The following is a 26,884-nucleotide window of genomic DNA, read 5'->3' on the forward strand; positions in this document are numbered from 1 at the left end:
ACTCAACATACATAAAATAAATACATAAATCTTAGAGATGATTTGTTTTGTTTTTGAGTCAGGGTCTCACTATGTAGCCCTAGCTGGCTGGAACTTGCTTTGTAGATCACCAGGATGGCTTCAAACTCATAGAGAGCCCCTGTAAGTGCTAGATAAAAGGCATGCACAGCCATTCCTGGCTCTCTCCAGAGCTTTTAAATTAAGGGATACTATATATTGCTGTGTTGGGCTAGGGTTAAAGCACCAGAGGGAGTTGAGGTAAGGGTTTTGTCTATGGAGGGAGTAAGTGTTTCAGGTAGGTCTTGGAATGGTGGGGTTCAAGTACAGGGAGGAAAGTGGGAGTGCTCTATTCATGGAGAGAGTGATTGCTTCAAAGTAGGTCCTCAGATGACAGGCCGGGTTTCTCTGTATAGTCCTGGCTGCCCTAGAACTCTCTCTGTAGTTCAGGCTAAGCTTGAACTCTGAGATCTTCTTGCCTCTTTATCCCAATTGCTGGGATTAAGGGCAAGAAACCCTATCCATCTTGGTTTTTTTGGGGGTGGGGTGGGGAGGTAGTGTTTCTCTATGTATCTCAGTCTGGCCTTTAACTCACTATGTAACCCAGGCTGACTTCAAATTCTCATTAATCTTCCTTTTCCCAGTCTCCCCACAGTAGGTGTTACAAGTATATGCCACTGTGGTCACTGGATATTTTCTGATAATGAAAAGTTAGTAGACATCATATTGACATAGATTATTTTCTATTTTGGTAATTACCCATATTTAGAAATATTAATAAGCAAGTCTAAACATTCCTAGAATTGGCTTGGTGAGCAGGACCAGGGGAAGAAGAAAGAGCTAATTTTTAGATACCGACAGAAGTGGGCCTGCCACATTTTCTCTATCCATTCTTCAGTTGAGGGGCATCTAGGTTGTTTCCAGGTTCTGACTATTACAAATAATGATGCTATGAACATAGTTGACCATCTGTCCTTATTGTATGAGTGTGCATTCTTTGGGTATGAGCCCAAGAGAGGGATTGTTGGATCTTGAGGTAGACTGACTACCATTTTCCTGAGAAATCGCCATATTGATTTCCAAAGTGGCTGTACAAGTTTGCACTCCCACCAGCAATGGAGGAGAGTTCCTCTTTCTCCACATCCTCTCCAGCATAGATTGTCATTGGTGTTATTGATTTTAACCGTTCTGCTGGAGACTCTAGTCATAAAGCTGGGGAAACAGCATTGGACCAAACCAAGCCCTCTGAATGTGGGTACCAGCTAGGAGGCCAAGACAGTCTATAGGACCTCAAACAGCAGAGCCAATCTTTATCCCTAGAGTACAAATGGACTTTGAGAGCCCATTCCCTATGGAGGGATACTATTGCAGCTCAGATACAGCAAGGAGGGCCTAGCCCCTCCCCCAAACAATATGACAGACTTTGAAGGTCCTTGGTGGAGGGCCTCACTATTCCTGGGGAGGAGTGGGGGTGGGGTGGGTCGGGAACATGAGAGGATGGGAGGGTGAGGGAATGGGGGGGATGGATATGTAAATATGAGTAGTAATTAAAGAATTTAAATAAAAAATATTAAAAAAAAACCAAAGAAGTGGGACTCCCTAACCCTTCACTTAGCACCTGTGATGTCTCTGTGAGAAGGAGTCCATCTAAGGATTCCTGTCTAATTTAGAGAGAATGTTCCACAATGGGGTTGTAAGCTTCTGTGACCCAACTTTGGTGACAGCTTCGATTTGCTACAAGATAGGTGTGGCTTAAAGGAGACCACTGTGAACTTATCAAGTCTGAATTTTATTTCACCCAGGAGCAGAGTGATGAAGGGACATTCTTCCATGTTACATGTATCCCATGATTCTTCTGGTCCCCTTCCACTCAGGTCGTTGCTGGGGCTATTGTGCCAAGTGTGAAGATTCTGCCTTACTCCCAGGCGCTGACTCTGCCCCTGCCCCCGAGGGTCTGCCCTTGTACTCGCAGTTTAGGCGCCTCTGTAAGTATAGCAAAACTCTGTTAATTTGATGTTCCTGCTCAACATTTATTTGCAAAGTGATGAAGCCAGTTGACGAGGTGAGAATGTTTCCTAATGTCATCGATTCTTTATTTTAAAATGTAGACAATATTTGAAATAAAAGAAACACTCAGAGCTCAAATGCTTCCAGTAACTTCAAACAGCAGCAATACATGCATTCACAGAGGGGTATAGCTGTTAAAAGCCACATCCTTATTTTCTCTTCACTTTATTGCATTTTATAGATTGTTTTTCTAAATTCAAGGCTTGTGGCAACTTTACAAGGAGGGAATCCCTTCAGTGATGTGGGATCGCTTCCTTTCTCTTTCACATTTTGGTAATTTTGAAATATATATATATATATATATATACATATATATATATATATATGTATATATATATGCTCTCTATGTATGTACAACTTTATGCCAGCAGAGGGTATCAGATCCCACTATAGATGGCTGTGAACCACCATGTGGTTGCTGGGAATTGAACTTAGGACCTCTGGAAGAGTAGTCAGTGCTCTTAACCACTGAGCCATCTCTCCAGCCCCTGTAATTCTTTTCTTTTCTTTTTTTTTTTCCCGAGACAGGGTCTCTCTGTGGCTTTGGAGGCTGTCCTGGAACTAGCTCTTATAGACCAGTCTGGTCTCGAACTCACAGAGATCCACCTGCCCCTGCCTCCGAGTGCTGGGACAGCCCCTGTAATTCTTGCAGTACTTCAAAACTTTTCATGTTTATATGTGTTTTGGTTGCTTATGATCAATAATATTTTTAACAAGCTGAATTTGTTCTTTGACAATTTCACATATATACATATATATTCATTTACATATACATGTATGTTTATATATGTGCACATATATATTGTTCTTTGAAATTTTCATATATATATATATCTGTTATTCTAATTCCCCACACTGTTTTTTCCCTCCCATACTTGTCAGTGCCCCCTTCCTCAGGTCCATTTCTCATGTTCAGGTTTTTTGTTTGTTTGTTTGTTTGTTTGACCATTAGAGTGTCTCAGTGACCATAGGTATGGAACTGTCTAATGGAGCCTGATGGACTCACTAGTGGGTACAAAAAAAGCCATATTTTTGCAGGATAATTGATCACGTTGTGAATCCTGAGATTGCATTATTTACTGGGAAAACCTGTTTCTAGTTGTGATGTGGCTCAGCCATAGGACACACCTTTTCATCCAAGATCTTTCTATTTGAATATTGCAAACAGGATTAAATAAAGTTAAGAGGCAGAGCAAGCCTTCCAGTTGACAGGAAGTGAGCATAAGATTATTATGAAAAAAACATAGAAAGTAAGAGGTAGTCAGGAGGATGGATAGACTCAGAGGAAGTAGAGGGGAGGAACATTGAGTTGGCGGAGACTTAGTTGAGACAAGGAGAGGACGAAGGTCAGCTGGGTGCTTTCTTTGCCTCTCTGACCTAGCAGGCTGTATAAATTAAGAAAGAGCATCAGTGAGATCAAAATCAGAATAGCCTCCCATTTCTGTGCCTGGATCCTTTCTACTATGAGCTGGCTTCCACGGGCGTCCAGGACATTTGTGGGACGTTGCTTCTGGAAAGTCAGATATCAGCTTAAATGAAAGGCTATCTGGTTGTACATGGATATCAGGGATCAAATCATCGTCGATCTCGGTGGCATATGGTGGTGTGGTAGCTACCACGCTGTCAATTAAATCTGAGTCCTGAAAGTCAGAAGGCGTAACCATTACACTTGGCTGAGCTGGGGGAGGGCTAGGGGAGGTCCTCCCCTGTGTCTGTGTGGAGGATGTAGTACTGTCTTCAGAAGAGCTTGCCAAAGGCTCTGTTCTCTGGTCAGTGTGCTTTCCTTTGTTTTTGTCTTTATTTTTGTGTTTACCGTGACCATGACCATGACCATGACCATGACCATGACCATGACCATGTTCCTCTGGATGTCTGTGGCCAAAGCCATGCCTCCTTGGGGGCCAATGGCCTTGGTCATGCCCATGGTCAATCTTATGCTTTGTTTGTTTGTCATGCCCATGAGCAGGTCTTCGTTCATTTTCTGGATCCTGCTCTTCTTGCACCATGGCAGTATAGGGTGGACTTACAGTTGTTCCTTTTGTTTCTTGTGCGTGGACTGACCGGAAAGGCGAAAAGCCTGGAGGCCTTCTCAACATTGTAATCTAAACAGGAAATATTAAGATGAATGCATTATGTTAGAACCACTCTGTCAATGAGGGAAGAGAGACTGAGACCCTGATGATGCCGTTTTGATTTACAATGGGGTGATTCTTTGCTGGATTTTAAATACTATATTAATTTTCTAGAAAAATTAATTAACAATATGCCTTCTCTTTGGATTGTTCTTAAAACTTCTGGACTTTGTGGTACTGGAGATTGAACTCTGTACCTTATACAGGTTGGGCAAGTACTCTGCCACTGAGACACATCCCCAGCCTTGCCCGACTATTGTTATTCTCCGAGGCTGAGAGTTTTTCTTCATTTGGAAGAACTAGGTGGTTGAACTACATAAAAGCTAGAAAACACTGTTTGATAACTGATGCCACTTCTATTATAACCATTGCTCTTTTTATCCTTAGAGGCCCGAGGCATCTTTACAGTGCCACTTTGTCAGCTAAACCACTGTAGGGCTTGCTCACAAGCTTGCCGGGAAGGCTTTCTACAGTGTGTTAGACACACTGTACAAATGACAAGGACCTAAGCTAGAAAAAGAGAGGGGCGACTTGCACGAAAGCATGGCTTTGTTGATACTCTGCACCTCCATTTCTACCACCTGTGAGAGGTGACAGTTGAAGCCAGTGTTCAGAGGTGAAAGAAATTGGGCTTCAGAGACATGTAAGATCTTCTCAAAATTGGGATCATGATGGGAAGGGTGGGCTCTGATTTGACTGCACTCAATGCTGTAAAAACTAACTTCACTTTTCTGTGAAATAAACATAACAGCATCTGCCTCCCTAAGGACTGGGGAGAAAGTGCAGGAAGTTTGCTGTGCAGAGCCTGGGACAAGGGACGGAGAGCTGTGATTCATCTGGAGCCTCAACAGCATTTTATTTATTTATTTATTTATTTTTTTTTTTTTTTTTTTTTTGAGACAAGGTTTCTCTGTGTAACAGCTCTGGCTTTCCTGGAACTCATTTAGGAGACCAGGCTGGCCTTGAACTCACAGAGATCCACCTGCCTCTGCCTCTGAGTGCAGGGATTAAAGGTGTGTGCCACCACAGCCTGGCTCGAATTTCAAATCTTAGTGTCCCATCTTTGATAACTAACAGAGCGCTATCACAACAAGACATTCTTTAAAGACTTCAGAGGACGATGCAGTGTAATCTCACAGACTTGGATCATGTGTGGGAATCCCATGAGGACCTGGTTAAGATTCATTAACTGTGGAAGGGACACAAAGTCCTTGAATGTACAATACACAATGCTGCATGTGTCTCAGGCACATCTTGGAGGTGTGTGTCTAGGGTTAGCCCCTGGGCTCCTCACTGCCAGCCAAGAACTTCAAGGAACACTGACAACGAGATCAGTGACCAAGAGGTCACCTGTCCTCCTTTCCAGTCATAAAAATCAAGATCAGCATAGAAACATGCAACTTCTTACTGTTTTAAAAAGATAGCCCCTCCCCCAGTTTGTTTTAGTAATGATTCATTTTCGATACTCAGATGTGGCTTTTGGAATAGGCACAACTGGCCCGATGCTGCCTGTCATTGAATGCCTACCATTTCTAATGCTCCGCAGTTGACGGTCGGTTCGACTTTGTTCTCCCAAGGTCTCATGTACACGTTAGCCTTGCAGTTGAGACTTTGCTAATCATGAAAGCAGAAGCCAAGAGAAACATCGTTAGTCATGAGGCAGATGAGAAAGTGATTCTTAAAGCATCACATAGGCACAGTGCTACTCACACCAGCGGGTTTGACATCACAATTTGCTGTCAGTTCTGTGTTGCTCTCCTTGGAACACTTGGTTTCTCTGGCTATGAACTCAATAAAATATTTCATTCCACCCACCACCTGTAAATTAGAACAAAACAAGAGTTTAGCCGGGCAATGGTAGTGCACAACTTTGATCCCAGCACTTGGGAGGCAGAAGCATTAGGATGTCTGTGAGTTCCAGTCCAGTCTAGTCTACAAGGGCTAGCTCCAGGACAGCCTCCAAAGCCACAGAAAAATGTTTTTCGGGGGGGGAAAAAAAAAAGAAAAACCAAAGAAACAAAACAAAACAAAACCCCCACAAGTGTTTAATAAGGATTTGTAGAATAAATTATACATTTTCACTCTGATGAGTTTAAAGTTAGAACCTTGAAATTTCAATTATATATTGACCATATTAAATAGTCATACTCCCCAAGCTATCAATGTCTGATACAGACTTTGGGTTTGTGTGCATACCTAAGATTTCTGGATATTAGTTGGGTTAGCTTCCATTACTAAGTAGAAGAAAAGCAGGCTATACTGTTTACTTTAATACACACATATCTATTTTAATGTTCAAAAGCTGCAAACTGCACTCACTCATAACTCAGGGCTTAAGTTACAATACAATCTACAGTAGGGGAGGGCAAACTTAAAACACTTTCTTTACACATCTTTTTCTTGTCTTGCTGTCAAACAATGAATCAGTAAGTTCTTATGTAGATTAAATTATGCAATTAGGAAAATATTTGATTACATATTGTTTCTCTTAATATTTTTAATATTGAGAAACCGCAAATCTTTAAACTATCTATGTATGTATGTATGTATGTATGTATGTATGTATGTATGTATATATCTATCTATCTATCTATCTATCTATCTATCTATCTATCTATCTGAGACAGGGTATTACTATGTAGCCCTAGCTGGCTTGGAACTCACTATATATCCCAGGCTAGCCTCAAACTCACAGAAATCTCCCTGTTTCTGCCTCTTGGGTGCTAGAATTACAGGCCTGTGTCACCACTATCAGCCTGAGATTTATTTATCTTGATTTTACATGTATGGGTATTCTTGCATGTACATCTGTGCAACACACAGGTGCAGTAGTGTCCTCAGAGCCCAGAAAAGGACACCAGATCCCCTGAAACTGGAGTTACAGAGGGATGAGAGCCACCATGTGGGTAATGAGAATTGAACCCCAGTCCTCTATAAAAGCAGCCAGTCCTCTAAACCACTGAGCCATCTCTGCAGTCTTTCCATTTAAGTACTTAGTAGATTTTAATCACTACATAATGTCAATAAACAGTTGTCTAGAGCCAAATTTTGTGATCTAAGTATTTATTATAGGATTTAAATGTATGTGTGTGTGTGTTTGGAGTATTACATATCTATTGAAAAGAATTCAGGGCTGGAGAGTTGGCTCAGTGGTTAAGAGCACTGAATGACTGTTCTTCTAAAGGACCTGGGTTCAATTCCCAGCACCCACATGGCAGCTAACAACTGTCTATAACTCCAAAGATCTGATACCCTTAAGCAGATATACATGCAGGCAAAGCACCAATGCAAATAAAATAATTTATTTAAAAGAATGCATGTATACATATTGACCTGGAAAGACAGCTCTGATTGAAAAAAAGGAATTACATACTGGTACCACAATCCCACTTTGTAAAAAACAACTGAAACCTTTTCTAGCTCTTTATGGTTTTATTGTTTTTTGTTGTACTAGGGATGGGTGCTAGGACCCAGACAGAGGCCTACCATTGAGCCATATTCTCAACATCTTTAATTTTTACTTTTTTTTATTTGAGATATAATCTCAGTATGTAACTCAGATTGGCCTGTAACAAGTGGTCCTCAAAATCACAACCCTCCTGCCTCAACCTTCCAAGTGCTAGAATTATAGATGTGAGCTGCCATTCTGGCTTCCTGATGCTGACAGCTCAACTTAATTCAGAGCTGGGGGCGGGGAGGTCAGGACAAATTGAACACACCTAGTAGGGTCTCAAGACTGTATCCACACTTCCATCACCAAGGCATATTTATCAAGCTTTCCAATGCATGAAGGCTGAAGCCACTGTGCCCAGGTTCTTTGTTTTGTTTTGTTTTGTTTTTCACACTAGAGAATACTGTATGTCAATAGAAATCCCAAATGTATTTGAAAGTTTAAAATAACTAAAGAATAAATATTCATCAGAACCTAGGATATATATGGAGAGACATTCCTAGGAGAAACATAATGGAAGTGTATGAAGTAAAAGGAAAATGTTTATATTGATAAGCAATAATGCAAATCATTTCTCAGGCATTGGTGGTGCATGCCTTTAATCCCAGAACTTGGGAGGCAGAGGCAGGCTGATCTTTGTGAGTTCGAGGTCAGCCTGGTTTACAGATCAAGTTCCAGGACAACCTCCAAAGCACTACAGAGAAACCCTGTGTTGAAAAACAAAACAAAACAAAACAAAACAAAAGAAAAAGCCAGCCTCGAGTCTCTAGAGTAGGAGTCTGTCCTTCACATTCTGGTCATAGACTGCCAGCGCTGTTAGAGGTTTTGGCTTTTCTAGTCCAGCTACTCATTTTTCAGATGGGGCTACAAAGGCTGATATTTTAGTAACCACACAGAGCCACCAAGGATAGAGGCTATGGTAGTGTTGATCCTCTGACCCCAGATGAAGGTAACAGGTAGTGAAAGGAGAGCTGAGCCCCGAGAGATACAGTTGTAAGAGATGAGGGCATTGGGGACAGAGGGAGTGGTGGGAGAAAAGACATGGCCTCCTGAGAGTGAAGGGCATTTAATGATGACTATCAATGTGGCCAAGTCCAGTGGTTTAGTATCTCTCTCTCTCTCTCTCTCTCTCTCTCTCTCTCTCTCTCTCTCTCTCTCTGTGTGTGTGTGTGTGTGCGCGCGCGCGAGTGTGTTTTTGCATGTGTGTATTTTTTTTAATTTTTATTTATTTATTATGTATACAGTCTTCTGCCTGCATGCAGGCAGAGGGCACCAGATCTTATTCAAGGCGGTTGTGAGCCACCATGTGGTTTCTGGGAATTGAACTCAGGACCTCTGGAAGAACAGTCAGTGTTATTAACCGCTGAGCCATCTCTCCAGCCCATGTGTGTGTATTTTAAGACAAGATCTTGATATGTAGTCCAAGCTGACCTAGAACTTGCGGCAACCCTCCTGTCTCAACTTCTCAGAGCTTGGATTATAGGTGTACACCACAACACCTGGCATTAAATGTTTTTATCAGAGAAGAATCTGGAAAGACGGAAAAATAAAAGCCTTGCTTTTCCTAGCCAAGATTTTGCTAATTATACAGTGGTTCCCAGTATTTGAACAACCTTTTGGAATTTGGAAACCTTTTGGTTTGTCATATATTACCTAATTTGAGCTTTGCCCCAGACATTTTTAGGTAGAAAACAGAGCTTTTGTTTTATTTTGTTTTGCTTTGCTTTGCTTTGCTTTTTGTTTTTTGAGACAGTGTTTCTTTGTGTAGCCCTAGCTATCCTAGAACTAGCTCTGAGGACCAGGGTGGCCTTAAACCAGAGATCTACGTGCCTCTGCCTCTTGAGTGCTGGGATTAAAAGTGTGCACTACCACCTCTGGCAAACAGAACTTTAGAGACACTTGTCCAAGACACTCAAGCACACAGAAGAGTTAGAACTTTGGAATTTAAACCAACAAATCCTGTTACCATGTATAGTTTCCCCAACCAGAGCCAAGACTGGGGGACAAATTAGCAATCAGTCTATGCGTAGGCTACAACCTCCCATGTTTCTAAGTGTTTACAGACCTGCGATGTTGCTTTTTTCACGGTGTCAATCTTGAAATAGAAAGAATGGCTATTGTCTGTGTTGAGCTTTGTGATGGCATGACCAAGTGGCTCTGTCAGCTCCGGGCTGTCTACAGGAATGTTCTTGGGGCATCCAGGGCAATTCTCAGGAAGTGGCTGTACGGTTTCTAATGCTCGGCAGTTGACAGTAGGTTGGACTTTGTTCTCCCAAGGTCTCATGTACACGTTAGCCTTGCAGTTGAGACTTTGCTAATCAGAAGCCAAGAGAAACATCGTTAGTTATAAGGCAGGTGAGAAAGTGGCTCTTAAATTATTACATAGGCACAGTGCTACTCACGCCAATGGGCTTGACCTCACAATTTGCTGTCAGTTCTGTGTTGCTCTCCTTGGAACACTCAGTTTCTCTGGCTATGAACTCAATAAAATATTTCATTCCACCCACCACCTGTAAAGTTAATTAGACCAAAACAAGTGTTTAATAAGGATATGTAGAATAAATTATACACTTTCACTCTTTTTTGTTGCTGTTGTTTTTTCCAGACAGGGTTTCTCTGTGTAGCTTTGGAGTCTATCCTGGCACTCGCTGTGGAGACCAGGCTGGCCTCGAACTCACAGAGATCCTCCTGCCTCCGCCTCCCAAGTGCTGGGATTAAAAGCGTGCACCACCAATGCCCGGTTACACTTTCACTCTGATGAGTTTAAAGTTAGAACCTTGAAATTTTGATTATTTTTTGACCATCTTAAATAGTCATACTTTCCAAGCTATCAATGTCTGATACAGACTTTGGGTTTGTGTGCATACCTAAGATTTCTGGATATTAGTTGGGTTAGCTTCCATTACTAAGTAGAAGAAAAGCAGGCTACACTGTTTACTTTAATACACACATATCTATTTTAATGTTCAAAAGCTGCAAACTGCACTCACTCATAACTCAGGGCTTAAGTTACAATACAATCTACAGTAGGGGAGGGCAAACTTAAAACACTTTCTTTACACATCTTTTTCTTGTCTTGCTGTCAAACAATGAATCAGTAAGTTCTTATGTAGATTAAATTATGCAATTAGGAAAATATTTGATTACATATTGTTTCTCTTATATTTTTAATATCAAGAAACCTCTTAAATCTTTAAATTATCTGTCTGTCTGTTTGTCTGAGACAGGGTATTATTATGTAGCCCTGGCTGGCTTGGAACTCACTATATATCCCAGGCTAGCCTCAAACTCACAGAAATCTCCCTGTTTCTGCCTCTTGGGTGCTAGAATTACAGGCCTGTGTCACCACTATCAGCCTGAGATTTATTTATCTTGATTTTACATGTATGGGTATTCTTGCATGTACATCTGTGCAACACACAGGTGCAGTAGTGTCCTCAGAGCCCAGAAAAGGACACCAGATCCCCTGAAACTGGAGTTACAGAGGGATGAGAGCCACCATGTGGGTAATGAGAATTGAACCCCAGTCCTCTATAAAAGCAGCCAGTCCTCTAAACCACTGAGCCATCTCTGCAGTCTTTCCATTTAAGTACTTAGTAGATTTTAATCACTACATAATGTCAATAAACAGTTGTCTAGAGCCAAATTTTGTGATCTAAGTATTTATTATAGGATTTAAATGTATGTGTGTGTGTGTTTGGAGTATTACATATCTATTGAAAAGAATTCAGGGCTGGAGAGTTGGCTCAGTGGTTAAGAGCACTGAATGACTGTTCTTCTAAAGGACCTGGGTTCAATTCCCAGCACCCACATGGCAGCTAACAACTGTCTATAACTCCAAAGATCTGATACCCTTAAGCAGATATACATGCAGGCAAAGCACCAATGCAAATAAAATAATTTATTTAAAAGAATGCATGTATACATATTGACCTGGAAAGACAGCTCTGATTGAAAAAAAGGAATTACATACTGGTACCACAATCCCACTTTGTAAAAAACAACTGAAACCTTTTCTAGCTCTTTATGGTTTTATTGTTTTTTGTTGTACTAGGGATGGGTGCTAGGACCCAGACAGAGGCCTACCATTGAGCCATATTCTCAACATCTTTAATTTTTACTTTTTTTTATTTGAGATATAATCTCAGTATGTAACTCAGATTGGCCTGTAACAAGTGGTCCTCAAAATCACAACCCTCCTGCCTCAACCTTCCAAGTGCTAGAATTACAGATGTGAGCTGCCATCCTAGCTTCCTGATGCTGACAGCTCAACCTAATTCAGAGCTGGGGGCGGGGAGGTCAGGACAAATTGAACACACCTAGTAGGGTCTCAAGACTGTATCCACACTTCCATCACCAAGGCATACTTGTCGAGTTTTCAAATGCATAAAGAAGCCACTGTGCCCAAGTTCTTGGTTTTGTTTTGATTTGTGTTTTCTACTAGAGAACACTGTATGCAATATAAATCCCAAATGTATTTGAAAGTTAAAAAAAAAAAACAAAAAACTAATGAATAAATATTCATTAGAACCTGGGATATGGAGGGACATTCCTAGGAAAAACATAGTGGGAGCATGTATGAAGTAAAAGGAAAATGTTTAAATTGATAAGCAATAATGCAAATCATTTCTCAGGCATTGATGATGCACGCCTTTAATCCCAGCATCTGGGAGGCAGAGGCAGGTGGATCTTTGTGAGTTCAAAGCTAACCTGTCTACAGAGCAAGTTCCAGGACAACCTCCAAAGCAATACAGAGAAACCCTGTTTCGAAAATCAAAACAAAACAAAAAAACAAAAAATCATTTCTCAAAATATCGAGTAAGTGGCATAACACAGTGGTGCATGCTTTTAATCCTAAGCACTTGGGAGGAGAGGCAAGTAGATCTCTGTGAGTTTGAGGTCAGCCTGGTCTACATAGCTAGCTAGTTCCATGCCAGTGTGGACTATATAATGAGATCCTGTCTCAAAAGTAAAACAAAAATAAAAATATTTAGGAATATATCTAACTAAAGAAGTCAAAAAACCTCCACAATGATATTTTCAATATATTGGCAAAGGAAATTACAGAAGGTAATAGACAATAGAAAAATAGCCCATGTTCCTGGATAGGCAAAATTAATATTGTGAAAATATCTATACTACCAAAATTAATATACAGATATAATGCAATACCTATAAAAATTCACATGCCATATTTCACAGGGTTAGAAAAAATAATACAAGAGTTCACATAGAAGCACAGAAGAGTGAGTGGGCAAAGCCACCCTAAGGAGTAAGAACAATGCTGAAGGTACTGTAACACTTGACCTCAATTATATATAGTATAGAGCTGTAGTGATAAAGACAGCCTACAACTGGTACAAAAACAGAAAGGGAGACCCACAGCACAGGAACCAGCCCCAAGTGTCAACAGAAGGGACTGCATGAAAATACAGTCTCTGCACAGCCAAGGAAACAGCTGGACACACAACCCACAGCATGGTGGTAATCTCTACCAGCTACACTTCAGACAGAATTTACAAATTAGTGTAGACATGGAATGCAAGGGAATAAAACTTCAATCAAAAAGTAGGCACTCAAACTGAAAGGAAGTCTTTTGTTTATTTTGTTGGGTTTTTGGTTTGTTTAAGACAGGGTTTCTCTGTGTAGCTTTGTAGACCAGACTGGCCTGGAACTCACAGACATCCATCTGCCTCTGCTTCCCAAGTGCTGGCATTAAAGGCATGTGCCATCATGTCCAGCTCTGATAGGCAGTTAAAAAAAATACAAATGGCCAATAACTATTCTAAAAAGTATTTGGGTCCCTACCAGTCAGGAAAATGAAAGTTAAAACCTTCCTTGAGGTAACACCTCTTCCCATTCAGCATGGATACAATTAACCAATCCAACAACAAAATCAAAGAGGATATGGAGAGAAACGAACCCTTATTCACTGTTGGTAGGGATGCAAATTAATACAGCTATTACGGAAATCAGTTTGAACATTCCTTTAAATTTTTTTTTTAAAAAGTAGAACTACCATATGACCCATCTATTTTTTCTTTCAGATTTTTATTTGAATTAGAAACAAGATTGTTTTGCATGACAATCCCAGTTCCCTTCTCCCTCCTGTCCTCCCCTACCACCATCCCCCAACTAAAACTTTACCTAGCACATATCCTTTCTGCTCCTCCTGGATGGTGAGGCCTTCCATAGGGTGTCATCAGAGTCTATTGTATCCTTTGGGATAGGGCCTAGGCCCACCCCCATGTATGAGCCATCTATATCACTCTGTGCATATACCCAGAGAACTCCACACCCTTCCATAGTTTTTTTTTTTTTTTTTTTTTTTTGGTTTTTCGAGACAGGGTTTCTCTGTGTAGCTTTGGAGCCTATCCTGGCACTTGCTCTGGAGACCAGGCTGGCCTCGAACTCACAGAGATCTGCCCCTGCCTCCCGAGTGCTGGGATTAAAGGCGTGCTCCACCAACTTCCTTCCCGGCTTCCTTCCATAGATATTTATACCCCATGTTTATTACTGTTTCATTCATTATAGCAAAGAATTGACATCAATTTAATTGTTCATCAGCAGATGTTGGGCAATGGAGAAGGAAAATTCCGTACATACATATGTACACTGGAATATTACTCAACTCTGAAAAAATGATATTAAAAATTTGCAGAAAATGCATGGGTTTAGAATGCATAATAAATATTAAATGAGGTCACACAATCTCAGAAAGAAATATATTACCTGTTTTCATATGAGGAACTTGGCCAATAATATATGTAAATCAGTGTACATGTGAATACAGTGTAAGATGAAGGAAAGAGAACAAGAAGGAGAATATAAAGCTAATTGGTTTTCTAAGTGCTAATTCTGTCATGGACCTTTTTATTTTGATGATGAGTAAGTACATAAAATACATTTGATTCTGCAAACATAAAACTATGTGAAGCTTCACAACTTCTGTTTCAATGCCAATTATATTTGCATATGTTCATTAGGTTATATAGTTGGTGATATATTGTTTATGATTTATTAAATCCACTGACGATCACAGAAGCAAAGCAGCCAAGCCATTAGCTCTGACCTCTATCTCAGGCTGAAAGAGCTGATCCTGTCTCCACGAACTCTCACCAAGCCTCAGACTGCTGCATTTCCTCCACATAGTTGAAGAGTCAATGTCTTCCTATCCCCAAAGCAGCTGGAGAATGAATGCCAGCTCTGAGACCCTGCTCCTGTTTTAAATACCTCTCATGAGTCCTGGGATTAAAGGTGTGAGCTGTTACTCTTTTAGACTGATTCAATCTCAAGTAGCTCTGGGTGGCTTTGAACTTAGAGACATTCATCTGCCTTTGTCTCCTGATTCCTAGATTTAAAGGTGTGTGCCATCACTGCCCAGCTTCTATGGGTAACTACATCATGGGCTTTATGGGCTTTAATACATCATAAACAACATATCACTAGGGATAGACTTTGGGTGTGGTTAATTTTGGTGTGTGATGTTGATTTGTTTATTAAAATGATAAGTCAGATGTCACGATAAGCAGAGTGAAAAGGCAAATGCATACAGATGAGATGTAGCATAAAGACTGTCAGGAGCATAAATCCCAATGTTGAAAAGTGGACATGGGGCCTGAGTATCTCAGAAAAAACATTACAGTGTGCACCAGTCAGGAAGAGCGTTACTGCTGCTAATAAGCAAAGACAGGTGCTGTGAGAAAGCAGAGCAACACCATTCTCAACTGTCCACACCAGCAAGCACTGAGGATGTGCAGACACTGCTGGTCCAGTGCACATTTGGTTCCAGCTGGGAGGAGTAGGATCGAGACCAGATCCTTCTTAGTGATCTCTATCTCAAGGGCTGGATCTAGTTCCCATGTCATGAGGTCCTCTCACTGAGCCCAAAGTTCATTCCTCAATGGTAATTTTTTTAAATCAGCTCCCTTCCTTCTTTCCTTCCTTCCTTTCTCTGCCCCCTCCCTCTCCTCCCTCCCCCTCGCACCTCCCTCCCTCCCCCCCTCTCTCTCTTGTTTTTTCCAAGACAGGTTTTTTGTTGTTGTTGTTGTTTGTTTTGTTTTTTTTTTGTTTTGTTTCTTTGGTTTCTTTTTTTGGTTTTTCGAGACAGGGTTTCTCTGTGGCTTTGGAGGCTGTCCTAGAACTAGCTCTTGTAGACCAGGCTGGTCTCAAACTCACAGAGATCCTCCTGTCTCTGTCTCCCGAATGTTGGGACTAAAGGCTTGCACCAGCCAACAGCTCCTTTCTTGAACCTACCTGCCACCTCTCCATTTTGTTTCCTTAGCACTGATGTGGCAGCTGGTATCAAAAGTCTCAGGTATATGCAAATTGAATTGGTGGTTTAGTTCATTCACAGCCCCAGGACCCAACATCCACAGCCCCAAGGCCAGCAGCAGATGTGGGGCAGAAATCTCACTCATGGAAGGTGGAGATTCAGAGCTTAGTGTTACAATTATTAATTCAGTTTGGAGTGGAAGCACACTCTGATAGAACTAAACAGATAAAGCCAAGGCAGGGTTAAAACTATACAAAACATCTTAGCAACTTAGCAAGATCTCAGTGACAAGACTGCCTGGTAGCAAGTTCTCACAGCTAATTGATGGCCTCTTTTCAGTATTGCTTTCTGTGTGACACAATTGAGAGTATAACCTCTGCTTCTTATTGGATACTAAAGCACAAGACACTGCCCCATCCAACACTCCTTACAAAGATGCCTTTAAGTTTCTGCCTAACGCTTCACTGTAGAGTACTGCTAGGCTCCGTTTAATCATTGCCATATTGTTCATCCTGTTATTATTATTAGTCTATATACGGCAGGGTGGGGTGGGTATGTGCATGCCATGGCATGCGTGTGGAATTCCGAGGACAACTCCATGGAATCGGTTCTCTCCTTCTGACCTTATGTGAGCTCCAGGGGTGGGTTCAGGCTATCTGTGGGAAAGGTGGGTAAAGCAAGTGCCTTTACCATCAGAGCCATCTCACTGGCCCTGCCAGTTTGGACAGCTCACCACATCTTTTGCTATTTTAATTGAAATGACAACAACTATGGTTGTGGATGGAGTCTTTTGCTTCAGATTCCTAGAAATCCAACAACCAGGCCAAAAGTATGAACTTTTAGGTGAGAATTTTCTTACTAGATTAGGAAGATCATATGGGCCTCTGTAGCAGCTTGGTTCTATTTTGATTCATTTTTTTTACCTTGTATTTAGGGAAGCCAGCCTTGAGTCTCTAGAGTAGGAGTCTGTCTTTCACATTCTGGTCATAGACTGCCAGCACTGTTAGAGGTTTTGGCTTTTCTAGTCCAGCTACTCATTTTTCAGATGGGGTTACAAAGGCTGATATTTTAGTAACCACACAGAGCCACCAAGGATAGAGGCTATGGTAGTGTTGATCCTCTGACCCCAGATGAAGGTAACAGGTAGTGAAAGGAGAGCTGAGCCCCGAGAGATACAGTTGTAAGAGATGAGGGCATCGGGGGCAGAGGGGCCAGATGGTGGGAGAAAAGACATGGCCTCCTGAGTGAAGGGCATTTAATGATGACTGACTATCAATGTGGCCAAGTCCAGTGGTTTAGTGTCTCTCTCTCTCTCTCTCTCTCTCTCTCTCTCTCTCTCTCTCTCTGTGTGTGTGTGTGTGTGTGTGTGTGTGCGTGTGTGTGTGCGCGCGCGCGCGCAAGTATGTGTATTTTAAGACAGGATCTTGCTATGTAGTCCAAGCTGACCTAGAACTTGTGACAATCCTCCTGCCTCAGTTTCTGAGAGCTTGGATTATAGGTGTGCACCACAACCTGGCATTAAATGTTTTTATCAGAGAAGAATCTGGAAAGATGGAAAAATAAAAGCCTTGCTTTTCCTAGCCAAGATTTTGCTAATTATACAGTGGTTCCCAGAATTTGAACAACCTTTTGGAACTTGGAAACCTTTTGGTTTGTCATACATTACCTAACTTGAGCTTTGCCCAGAAATTTTTAGGTAGAAAACAGAGCTTTTGTTTTATTTTGTTTGGCTTTGCTTTGCTTTTTGTTTTTTGAGACAGTGTTTCTTTGTGTAGCCCTAGCTATCCTAGAACTAGCTCTGAGGACCAGGGTGACCTTAAACCAGAGATCTCCGTGCCTCTGCCTCATGAGGGCTGGGATTAAAAGTGTGCACTACCACCTCTGGCAAACAGAATTTTAGAGACACTTGTCCAAGACACTCAAGCACACAGAAGAGTTAGAACTTTGGAATTTAAACCAACAAATCCTGTTACCATGTATAGTTTCCCCAACCAGAGCCAAGACCCGGGGACAAATTAGCAATCAGTCTACACATAGGCTACAACGTCCCATGTTTGTAAGTGTTTACAGACCTGTGATGTTGCTTTTTTCACGGTGTCAATCTTGAAATAGAAAGAATGGCTATTGTCTGTGTTGAGCTTTGTGATGGCATGACCAAGTGGCTCTGTCAGCTCCGGGCTGTCTACAGGAATTTTCTTGGGGCATCCAAGGCAATCCTCAGGAAGTGGCTGTTCCAAATCCTCTCCTGAAAAAACAGGTTTAAAGTCAGCAGGTACACCCAAAGAGTAGTCTAGCCTGGCTCCTGTCACACAGAAGCCCAGCATCCTCATTTAAACAAGGTGGGAGGTGACCAGAGCAGGGTTAGGGGAAGGTGGTCCATGAGATAGCCACATTCTTCATCTCTTCTTTGTCCTCCTTGCAGCTTAGATGTGTAAGGAAACCTGTATTTGACCATGTTGAGTCATACGCTGTACTTGTTTTGAATCCCCCCACTTGGGCGGGCAGCTGGCGTAAAGTGCACATGTGGCGGTGGGACTCGGTGGCTTTTGGCAGAAAGATTTATCATAACAGAATGGTGACAGTGAGCGGGATGATCCCATGCCCCAAGGTTCCCAGAGGAAGAGGGAAACCTGCAGCCACACCCTGCTCTGTCAGGCCGGGCCGCTGAGAGGCATGGGAACAGCTTCCATAGGCTCGCGCCATCCGGATGCTCTTAGGGTTTGGACTCCAGCACTCCTGAGAAGGCCTGCAGCCTTTGAGGGTCCTTTTCCCCTTCTCCTCCTCCAGCAGAGCAATGTGAACCACCGGCAAGGAAGGACGCCAATAAGGCATCCGATAAGATAAGTCTTATAAAATATATAGATGTATGATAATTGAGACTGAGCTAACAGATGAGAATCCTAGTCATTGGCCAAGCAGCATTGAACCTAATACAAATTTCTGTGTAATATTCATTTGGGCCCTAACTCGGGCAGGCGGCTGGCGTAAAGCGCACACGTGGCGGTGAGGCTCCGAAGCTTTTGGTGGGAAGATTTATCGTAACACGCCCCCTCCCCAAGTCAGGGTCTGATATGTCCCAAGCCAGCCTTGAATTCTATATGTAGCAAAAGTTGGCCCAGAACTTCTGATTCCTGCCTGTTCAGCTTCCTGAGTGATGTGATTACAGTTGTGTGCCACCATGCCCAGTTTAAAACTCCTTGATGTAAACTAAAGAGAAATGTGTAACTTAGAGGAAGACACTGGTGAACTTAAAGGAATGACCTTCCAATGGCATGCCAGCAAACAGGCAGTGCCACGGTGACTATTGTCTAGACACATGCACAGTGGTGCCTCTCGTGAGAAATGCTGATTTAGTCATAAGCTTTTCAAACCCCACTCCCATCATAACAGGCAGGGAAACCCACCTTTACCTGGAAGGATTCCATTGTGGGCAGTTAAAAACCAGATGCAGTTCTCTCCAACTCAAAACAACACATTTAAGAACAATTGGTGTAAAAGCAAAGCCAGCTGGCGTTGCACCTGAAGACAACTGCCTTGGCCCAGAGAACACACACTGTCCCTTCTGTCACTGTGTTGCCGTGGCCATTACCCAGCGGGGGAGCTGGGTAAGAAGGCAGGCCCCACTGTTTCACCATGGCTCCGCCTGTACCTACTCACCTGGATAAAGGTCACAGTTCTGGGAGAATTGGACAATTTTTTGCTTGATATCCACAAAGGCACTATCTCTACACTCACCGGCATCCTGGTGGGTCAAAATCAGAAATTAAAACCAATTTTGAAAGCAAAAAACTAGTAAAAATAAAAGTCAGTATTCCTGCTTTACAAATCCTTACATAGGGAAAGGGGGGGGGAAGAGAATAAAAGCTGAAAGCAAAAGAAAATCAGAAGTGCATAAGAGCGTCGATCGCAACAAATGAACACAGAGGGGAATGAAATAAGAATATCCACTACACAGTGAATGTATAAGTAAGTGGGATACTCTCTCTCTCTCTCTCTCTCTCTCTCTCTCTCTCTCTCTCTCTCTCTCTCTCTCTCTGGGTGTGTGTGTGTGTACACAGGATAGGATGATGAATCTGTTGAAGCTGGAGTTATAGGAGGTTGTGAGCTCCCAGATGCCAGATGGGGGTGCAGGGAACCAAACTCAGGTCCTCTACAAGAGCAGTGCTTCCTTCTAAGTGTTGAGCCACCTCTCCACGCTCTCCACCTAAGCTTATGAGAAGGATTTCCCACTGAACCTGGAGCTCATTGATTCCCATAAGCTGCTGTCAAGTGAGCCCAGGGTCCTAATGCTGTGTCGTCGGTTCTGGGATTACAGGTGTTCTCTGCATGGGTGGTAGAGACCCAAAGACAAGCACTTCACTGACTGATATCTCTCTCCCCCAGCTCCAATTTTTGCTTTGTTTTGTTTTAGAGGCAAAGGTGAGCTGAACATATGGTCTTTCCATGCATCTTCACAGGCGAGCACCGAAGAGCACATTCACACATGCATACACCACACACACCAAGAAAACAATGGGCAAAGAATACAATTATTCATCCAGAAGTTCAAGCCCTAAGTTTCTAGCATATTTATAAAAACACTTCAGCAAAATAAACACATTAGCTGAATTATTGATTGAGAAAACTAAAACTAAACTATTTTTAGCTATACTAACTAATGAACAAATGAAGAGTTCAAATGGTCTCATAATGATTTATATCACATATAAAACCGGGGCCTTATTCTGGAGGAAAAAAAGAAAAAACCAAACTTAGAAACAATTTTATCACAAAAATGTTTGCTGTTACTAATTATATGAAAAAATAGAAATAATCCAGGTATCCAAAGGTAGGAGTGCTGTTGTAAAAACAATCTATTTATAATGAATATTATACAGTTATTGTAAAAGTTTACCAAGATTTCTAATGGCATGGAGAAATTCTTAGGTAGAAGAAAACAGAGCATGCAAATAATCACAGGACTGGAGAGATGGCTCAGCAGTTAAGAGTCCTGACTGTTCTTACAGAGGACTGGGGTTCAATTCCCATCATTCCCATGACAGCTCACAACCACCTACCACTTCAGTCCCTACGAGGCTCATGAGGGTGCAGATGGACTTGGACTTGGACATGTGGGTTCAGACTTCAGACGTTCTAACAAGCTTCCAACCACCGGCAAAATATTTTTTATTACATTTTGTTTAGTTTCATAGAAGCTGGAAGCTCACTGCTAATACCATTTCTTATCTTACAAGGAAGAAAATGAAGTCTCAGAGAAGCTATACAAAAGCAATTGGCATTTTCTAATTTTGCCAAAAGGCAACTAAATTGATGGCTTTTAAACAGATGCAGAAAAACAAAGCTGCGTGGTATTAAGAGACACACAGCCTCCAGCAGCTGTGGAGCCTAAGAAACACAGAGGCCTTTGTATGCCAGAACTGTTCCAAACTGAGAAAGTTAATAGTAGTTAGAATATATGCATTTTTAGAGTGTTTCCCTTTGGGGTAAAACAATTATATGCATATGAAATAAGATATAAAGATAGATAGGGTGTCTATATATAAAATGTAAACTTTTCCATTTGAAACATTGAAAGTTGTAGAATTATCTGGCATTAATTAAAATTCATCATGCTGTACAACGTCACTACTGCCTTGAAAAATACTTTTATCCCAACAGAAATTCTAAACCCAGTAAACAATAGACGAGCATCCTGCCTTTTCTTGGCCCCCTGAACTCTTCTCTGCTTCCTGTCTTTATGAACATGCTTCCCTTACTTATTATATATAAATGGAACCATAAAGTATTTATATTTCCATGTCTGACTTACTTCACTTACACCATGCTTCAAGGTTCACTCATGTTGTAGGTGTGTCATCCTTTGGTGTATGTAAATAGTATGTCATTCATCCATTCACCTGATGTCCTGGTTAATTTTTTTATTTTTATTTTATTGTTTTTTTAGCTTGACACAAACTAGAATCATTTAGGAGGAGGGAACCTCCATTAAGAAAATGCCTCCATCAGATTGATTTCTAGGCAAGTCTGTGGAACATTTTCTTTTTAAAATTTTATTTTACATGTACCAGTGTTTTGCCTACATGTGTGTGTCTACCATGTGCCTGGTGCCCGTGGAGGCCATGAGAGGGGGTCAGAAACCCTGGAACTGGAGTTCCAGAAGGTTTTGACCCACCATGTAGGTGATGAGAATGGAAACTGTGTCCTCTGGAAGAACATTAAGTGCCCTTAAGCCCTGAGCCATCTTTCCAGCCCCGGAATTTTCTTGACTAATGATTGACACGGGAAGGCCCAGCCCACCGTGGATGGTACCACCCTGGGAAGGTGGTCCTTGGAGGCGCTGGGAAAGAGCTAACCAGGACCCTGGGCAGCAAGCTAGTGAGCAGTTTCTCTGTGGTACTGCTTCAGTTCCTGCCTCTAGGCTCTTGTCTGAGTTCCCGCCTTGACGTCCTTCAGTGACTGGACTGTGACTTTTTTTTTTTTTTTTTTTAATTACCTACTTCTCTCTTGGACTGTGACTTTTGATGAAATAAACTCTTCCCAAGTTGTTTTTGGTCAGTATTTTATCACAGCAACAGAACTAAATAGGACCCCTGCTGGTGGGCACGTGGGTTGGTTTTACTTTTTGGTTCTGTGAGTGGTGCTGCTGGGAATACACTCTGTCTGTATGGGCTTCTGTTTTGAGTTCCTTGGGGGTGTCCACCTAGAAGTGCTGTTTGCAAGGGCACCTACTCGTTTTCTGCTTAGTGTAATTTGATGTGTTTATTTGTATATCAGGTGTGCATACCTTCATCTGTGTGTGTGCACACCAATTCAGAAGCCAGAAGTTGATGTCAGGGCCTTTCTTAGTTTCTCTCTACCTTATTGGTTGAGATGGTGTCTCTCACTGAAACTGGAGCTCTCTGGTTCAGCTAGGGCCAGTGAACAGCAAGAATCTTCCTCCCCAGTACTGGGAGTAGAGAACATGCCACCACTCCTTTATGTGTGTATTGGTGATTTATTTATTTGTTTATTTATTTATTTGTATTTTTCAAGACAGGGTTTCTCTTAGTGGCCCCAGCTGGCCTCAAACTCTCTGTAGACCAGGCTCGCCTCGAACTCAAGAGATCGGCCTGCCTCTGCCTTCCAAGTGCTGAAAATAAAGGTGTGTGTCACTGCCTTTATTTTCTATCACTTTTTATATTTATATTTGTTCTACTTTGTATATTTGGACAACTGTATATATAGTTTTCCCTTTCTTTCTTTTAAATTTTTTTTTTTTTTGGTTTTTCGAGACAGGGTTTCTCTGTGGCTTTGCAGCCTATCCTGGAACTAGCTCTTGTAGACCAGGCTGGTCTCGAACTCACAGAGATCCACCTGCCTCTGCCTCCCCAGTGCGGGGATTAAAGGTGTGCGCCACCAATGCCCAGCTTCTTTTTTAAAATTTAAATTAAAAAAAATTTCTTTTTGAGACAAGGTCTCTCTATATAGCCCTAGCTGGCCTGGGATTCAGTTTGTAGACCAGTCTGGCCTTGAACTCACAGAGATCTAGTGCTTCTGGAGTTCTGGGACTAAAGGTGTGGGCCAGCACATTCAGCCTCCTTGCTTCCTTCACTTATTTATTTGTTTGTCTGTTCCTGAAACAAGGTCTTTTGTATCAAAGACTGGCTTCAAACCCACTGTGCAGGTGAGGATGACCTTATCTCTTAATCCTCCTGTCTCCATGGCTCCTGTGAGTGCAGTTTGTATCCTGGTTTATGCTTTTTCCTTTACACCAAAATGATTTGCCAATGTCACTAAAGGCTCTGCAAAAACCATTATAGTCTAAGGTCCACTATACTTTGTCTATTTCCTAATAATGCATATAGAATTCATTTCAGATGCTTTATCATTAAAAACACACAAAATTGGGGGCTGGAGAGTGGATCAGTGGTTAAAAACACTGGCTGCTCTTCCAGAGGACCCGGGTCAAATTCCCAGCACCTACATAGAAGCTCACAGCTGCCTGTAACTCCAGCTCCAGGGCTTGTAACATCCCCATACATGCAGGCAAAACATCAATGCACATAAAATAAAAATAAATCATATAAAAATTATCCCAGATTAGCATATTGTGGTCTAGATTTCTCAGTGTTCCCTTGTTGTGGAATATTATTTTAAGGTGTGTTATATTTGTTTATGCTGTGGAACATTTGTTTAATGATGCATATTTTATGTTGCATTTGTTTGACTCTGAAGCTATGTTACTTTGCCTGTCTAAAACACCCGCTGGCCTAATAAAGCACTGAATGGTCAATAGTGAGGCAGGAGAAAGGATAGGTGGTACTGGCAGGCAGAGAGACAAATAGGAAGAGAGATCTGGGAGGAACAAGAGAACAAGGAATGGAGGATGCTAGAGGCCAGCCACCCAGCCACCCAGCCACCCAGCCACCCAGCCACCCAGCCACCCAAATACCCAGCCAGCCATGGAGTAAGAGTGAAAGTAAGATTACAGAGGTAAGAAAAGGAAAAGGCCCAGAGGCAAAGGATCAAAGAGATAATTTAAGTTAAGAAAATCTGGCAAGAAACAAGCCAAAGTAAGGCTGGACATTCATAAGAAATAATAAATCTCTGTGTGTAATTTATGTGAGAGCTGGGTGGTGGGGTCCCCAAAGAGCCAAAAGAACAAATAATAAAAACAATCGACTAGATTCCCTAATAAAACAGAGCTACTAGATTGAAGAACTATCTGCATCATTATCCTGGAAGGCTCGTGCTTCAGTCACCTTGGCATTCGCTGGACATAGCATAGTCATTGACATTTCTATGTGATCGTGGTTGAGATGACAAGATGCCATCCACAAAGGGATAGAATCCCAGAACGCGTTTATTAAAATGAAAATAGATGAAGGAAAATGAGGAAACAAGGAGATAAGAGATCAAGGTAAGGAATCGGGACCTAGAGGACCCTGTTGGGACACTGAGCACACATGAGATCGGAGGAGACTAGGGGCATATGACAACCCAGGCCCCATTCCTAATCCTTGATGAATGTAAATACTTAGTGTGTCATGTGTAGTCTTTGACCAGCAACTCTGGGCTCCAAGATCCCCAGTGAACACGAATGTGAACTACTAAATGACATGCTAGCTTTAGTGACAGCTTTCCCACAACGCTTGGCAGTCCTGTACATGCTGTTAACAAAACGTTAAAGACGATCATTAAACTTTTGCCTACTTACACCGTTCGGAAGGGATTTGCACTCTGGAGTTAAGAGTAGAAAATCCTTCTTTGAGCAGTTAGTTTGCACAATTGAGTAGGTGACTTCAAAGTTCGCTCCTGCCACCACCTGCAATGATTTTAGGTTGAGCACTTGAAGTTCAGCTTGAACATTATTCACAATGAGTAAAGTTATAAACACCTTTAAACATTGAATTGGATATAATAAGCGCTCAAGGAACACAAACCGTCATTATTACTAGGCAAAGGTATCACCAAGTAAATATTGATTATCTTCTCTCTCTACTCTCTCTCTCTCTCTCTCTCTCTCTCTCTCTCTTTCTTGAAACTGCAAATGAATATGTGCATGTCTCTGTGTTTCTTCCAGTTTTGTGAAGCAACATGATTTTCTACACAGTGTGAAATGGGAGTGGTCTTTCTTGATGACTCCTCCTGTCTCAGGTCACCAGGTAGTGAAATTCTCCTGCTTTGTCCTTGGAAGGCTCCATGCTGACACCACCCCCATGCTGACACCATCCCCATGCTGAACCACCCTCACACGGACTGCTGTACATGAACACAGGAAGTAAAGTGCAAATGTCATACAGTGGCAAGCTGAACTAAAAGTAGAGAATGTCAGAGGCAGAGGTAGGCAGAGCTATGATTCTGAGGCCCGCCCGGTTTACATAGTGAGTTCCATGATAACCAGGGCTGTGTAGAGAGACTGTACCTCAGACAAAAAACAAAATTAATAAATAAGCAGTCAGATAACTAACTGTTTCCACCCACCACCAGAGGAAGTGGGCAGTATAATTTAGGGTGTACCCAGAAAGTCATGACCACATTTTTAGGAACAATTTCATATTTTGAGGCCATGTTTAAATTAACGACAAGATGGTAATACAGATTTGTGAAAGCCCTAAAGCCAGAGTGACATTTTCGTTTTCCATCTCTGGGACAAACATGCCATGCTGACTGTAAGATGTGAGAGCCGCCCTTTCCTTCTTACATGTCACTCTACTTGCCAGGACCCCAGAGAAAGCTCCTTTCTTTAAGAGTTATTCTCATAAAAACACAGGAGGACACTCTAGTACCATGCCAGCATGTGGCCAGACTGCTTCCTCCTGCCCGTGGCCTATTTTGTGTGATAGAATGCTGGTCTAAGCAATTTTTAACCATATCACATATCATGAAAAACTGAAAAACAAACCTGTCTCTGGGCTGCTTTTACTTCTTCAAGAGCAAAGAAGTGAGAATGTTCGGTGTTGTTGTTGAAATGTTCAATGGCGTGCTTTAGAACAGGCTGCAGTTCAGGGTTATCAGTCGATATGGGGTGCACACAACCCAAGCAGGTGTACTCGGCTGTCACTATGGGGCCATTACCTTGACAAAGAGCAGACAAAGAGGCAGCGTTAACAACTGAAAACACCTCTCATAATACAGTCCTAAACCCAAACCATTTAGAAGGTCCTGATAAGATGACTTCCCAGTAATTCCTGTATGAGTTAAAGATACTAAGAGTCTAGGACTCCTCTGTAGTCAGAGGTAAAAAATGGAGAGTATAAAGAATACTTTTTTATATTATATTGTTTATTTCACTTTTTTTTAGACAGGGGTCTCATATTCCCCAAGGCTGGTCTGGAACTATGTGAGTAGCTAAGGATGGCCATGAACATCAGATCTTCCTTCCTCTACTTTTCTTTCCAGGCTTCTGTGCCTGCTTTATGAGCTGATGTGGATTGAACCCAGGCCTTCAGGCATACTAGCTTGTTGGAACATGGTCCAGGA

General features: G+C 41.9%; 1 protein-coding gene across 4 annotated transcripts in view; it reads right to left on the reverse strand.

The window, feature by feature from the left end:
• Positions 1-1,884: 1,884 nt before the first annotated feature.
• The window catches only part of Kng1 (kininogen 1), a 34,655-nt gene continuing 9,655 nt past the window's right edge, over positions 1,885-26,884 (reverse strand). The window contains exons 4-11 of one of the 4 annotated variants that reach the window (XM_035444690.1): positions 26,307-26,479; positions 25,119-25,226; positions 19,580-19,664; positions 17,995-18,167; positions 10,050-10,157; positions 5,724-5,810; positions 4,092-4,166; positions 1,885-1,980 (exon numbers count right to left, since the gene is read on the reverse strand). In XM_035444690.1, the coding sequence (XP_035300581.1) occupies positions 1,885-1,980; positions 4,092-4,166; positions 5,724-5,810; positions 10,050-10,157; positions 17,995-18,167; positions 19,580-19,664; positions 25,119-25,226; positions 26,307-26,479 (905 nt within the window). Of the gene's footprint in view, positions 1,981-3,458; positions 4,167-5,723; positions 5,811-9,874; positions 9,962-10,049; positions 10,158-17,994; positions 18,168-19,579; positions 19,665-25,118; positions 25,227-26,306; positions 26,480-26,884 lie in introns of those variants that run through there. The other 3 variants (XM_035444691.1, XM_035444689.1, XM_035444688.1) reach the window with 3 other exon arrangements.

Source organism: Cricetulus griseus, chromosome 4 (genome assembly GCF_003668045.3).
Source record: "Cricetulus griseus strain 17A/GY chromosome 4, alternate assembly CriGri-PICRH-1.0, whole genome shotgun sequence".
Classification (NCBI taxonomy): Eukaryota; Metazoa; Chordata; class Mammalia; order Rodentia; family Cricetidae; genus Cricetulus; species Cricetulus griseus.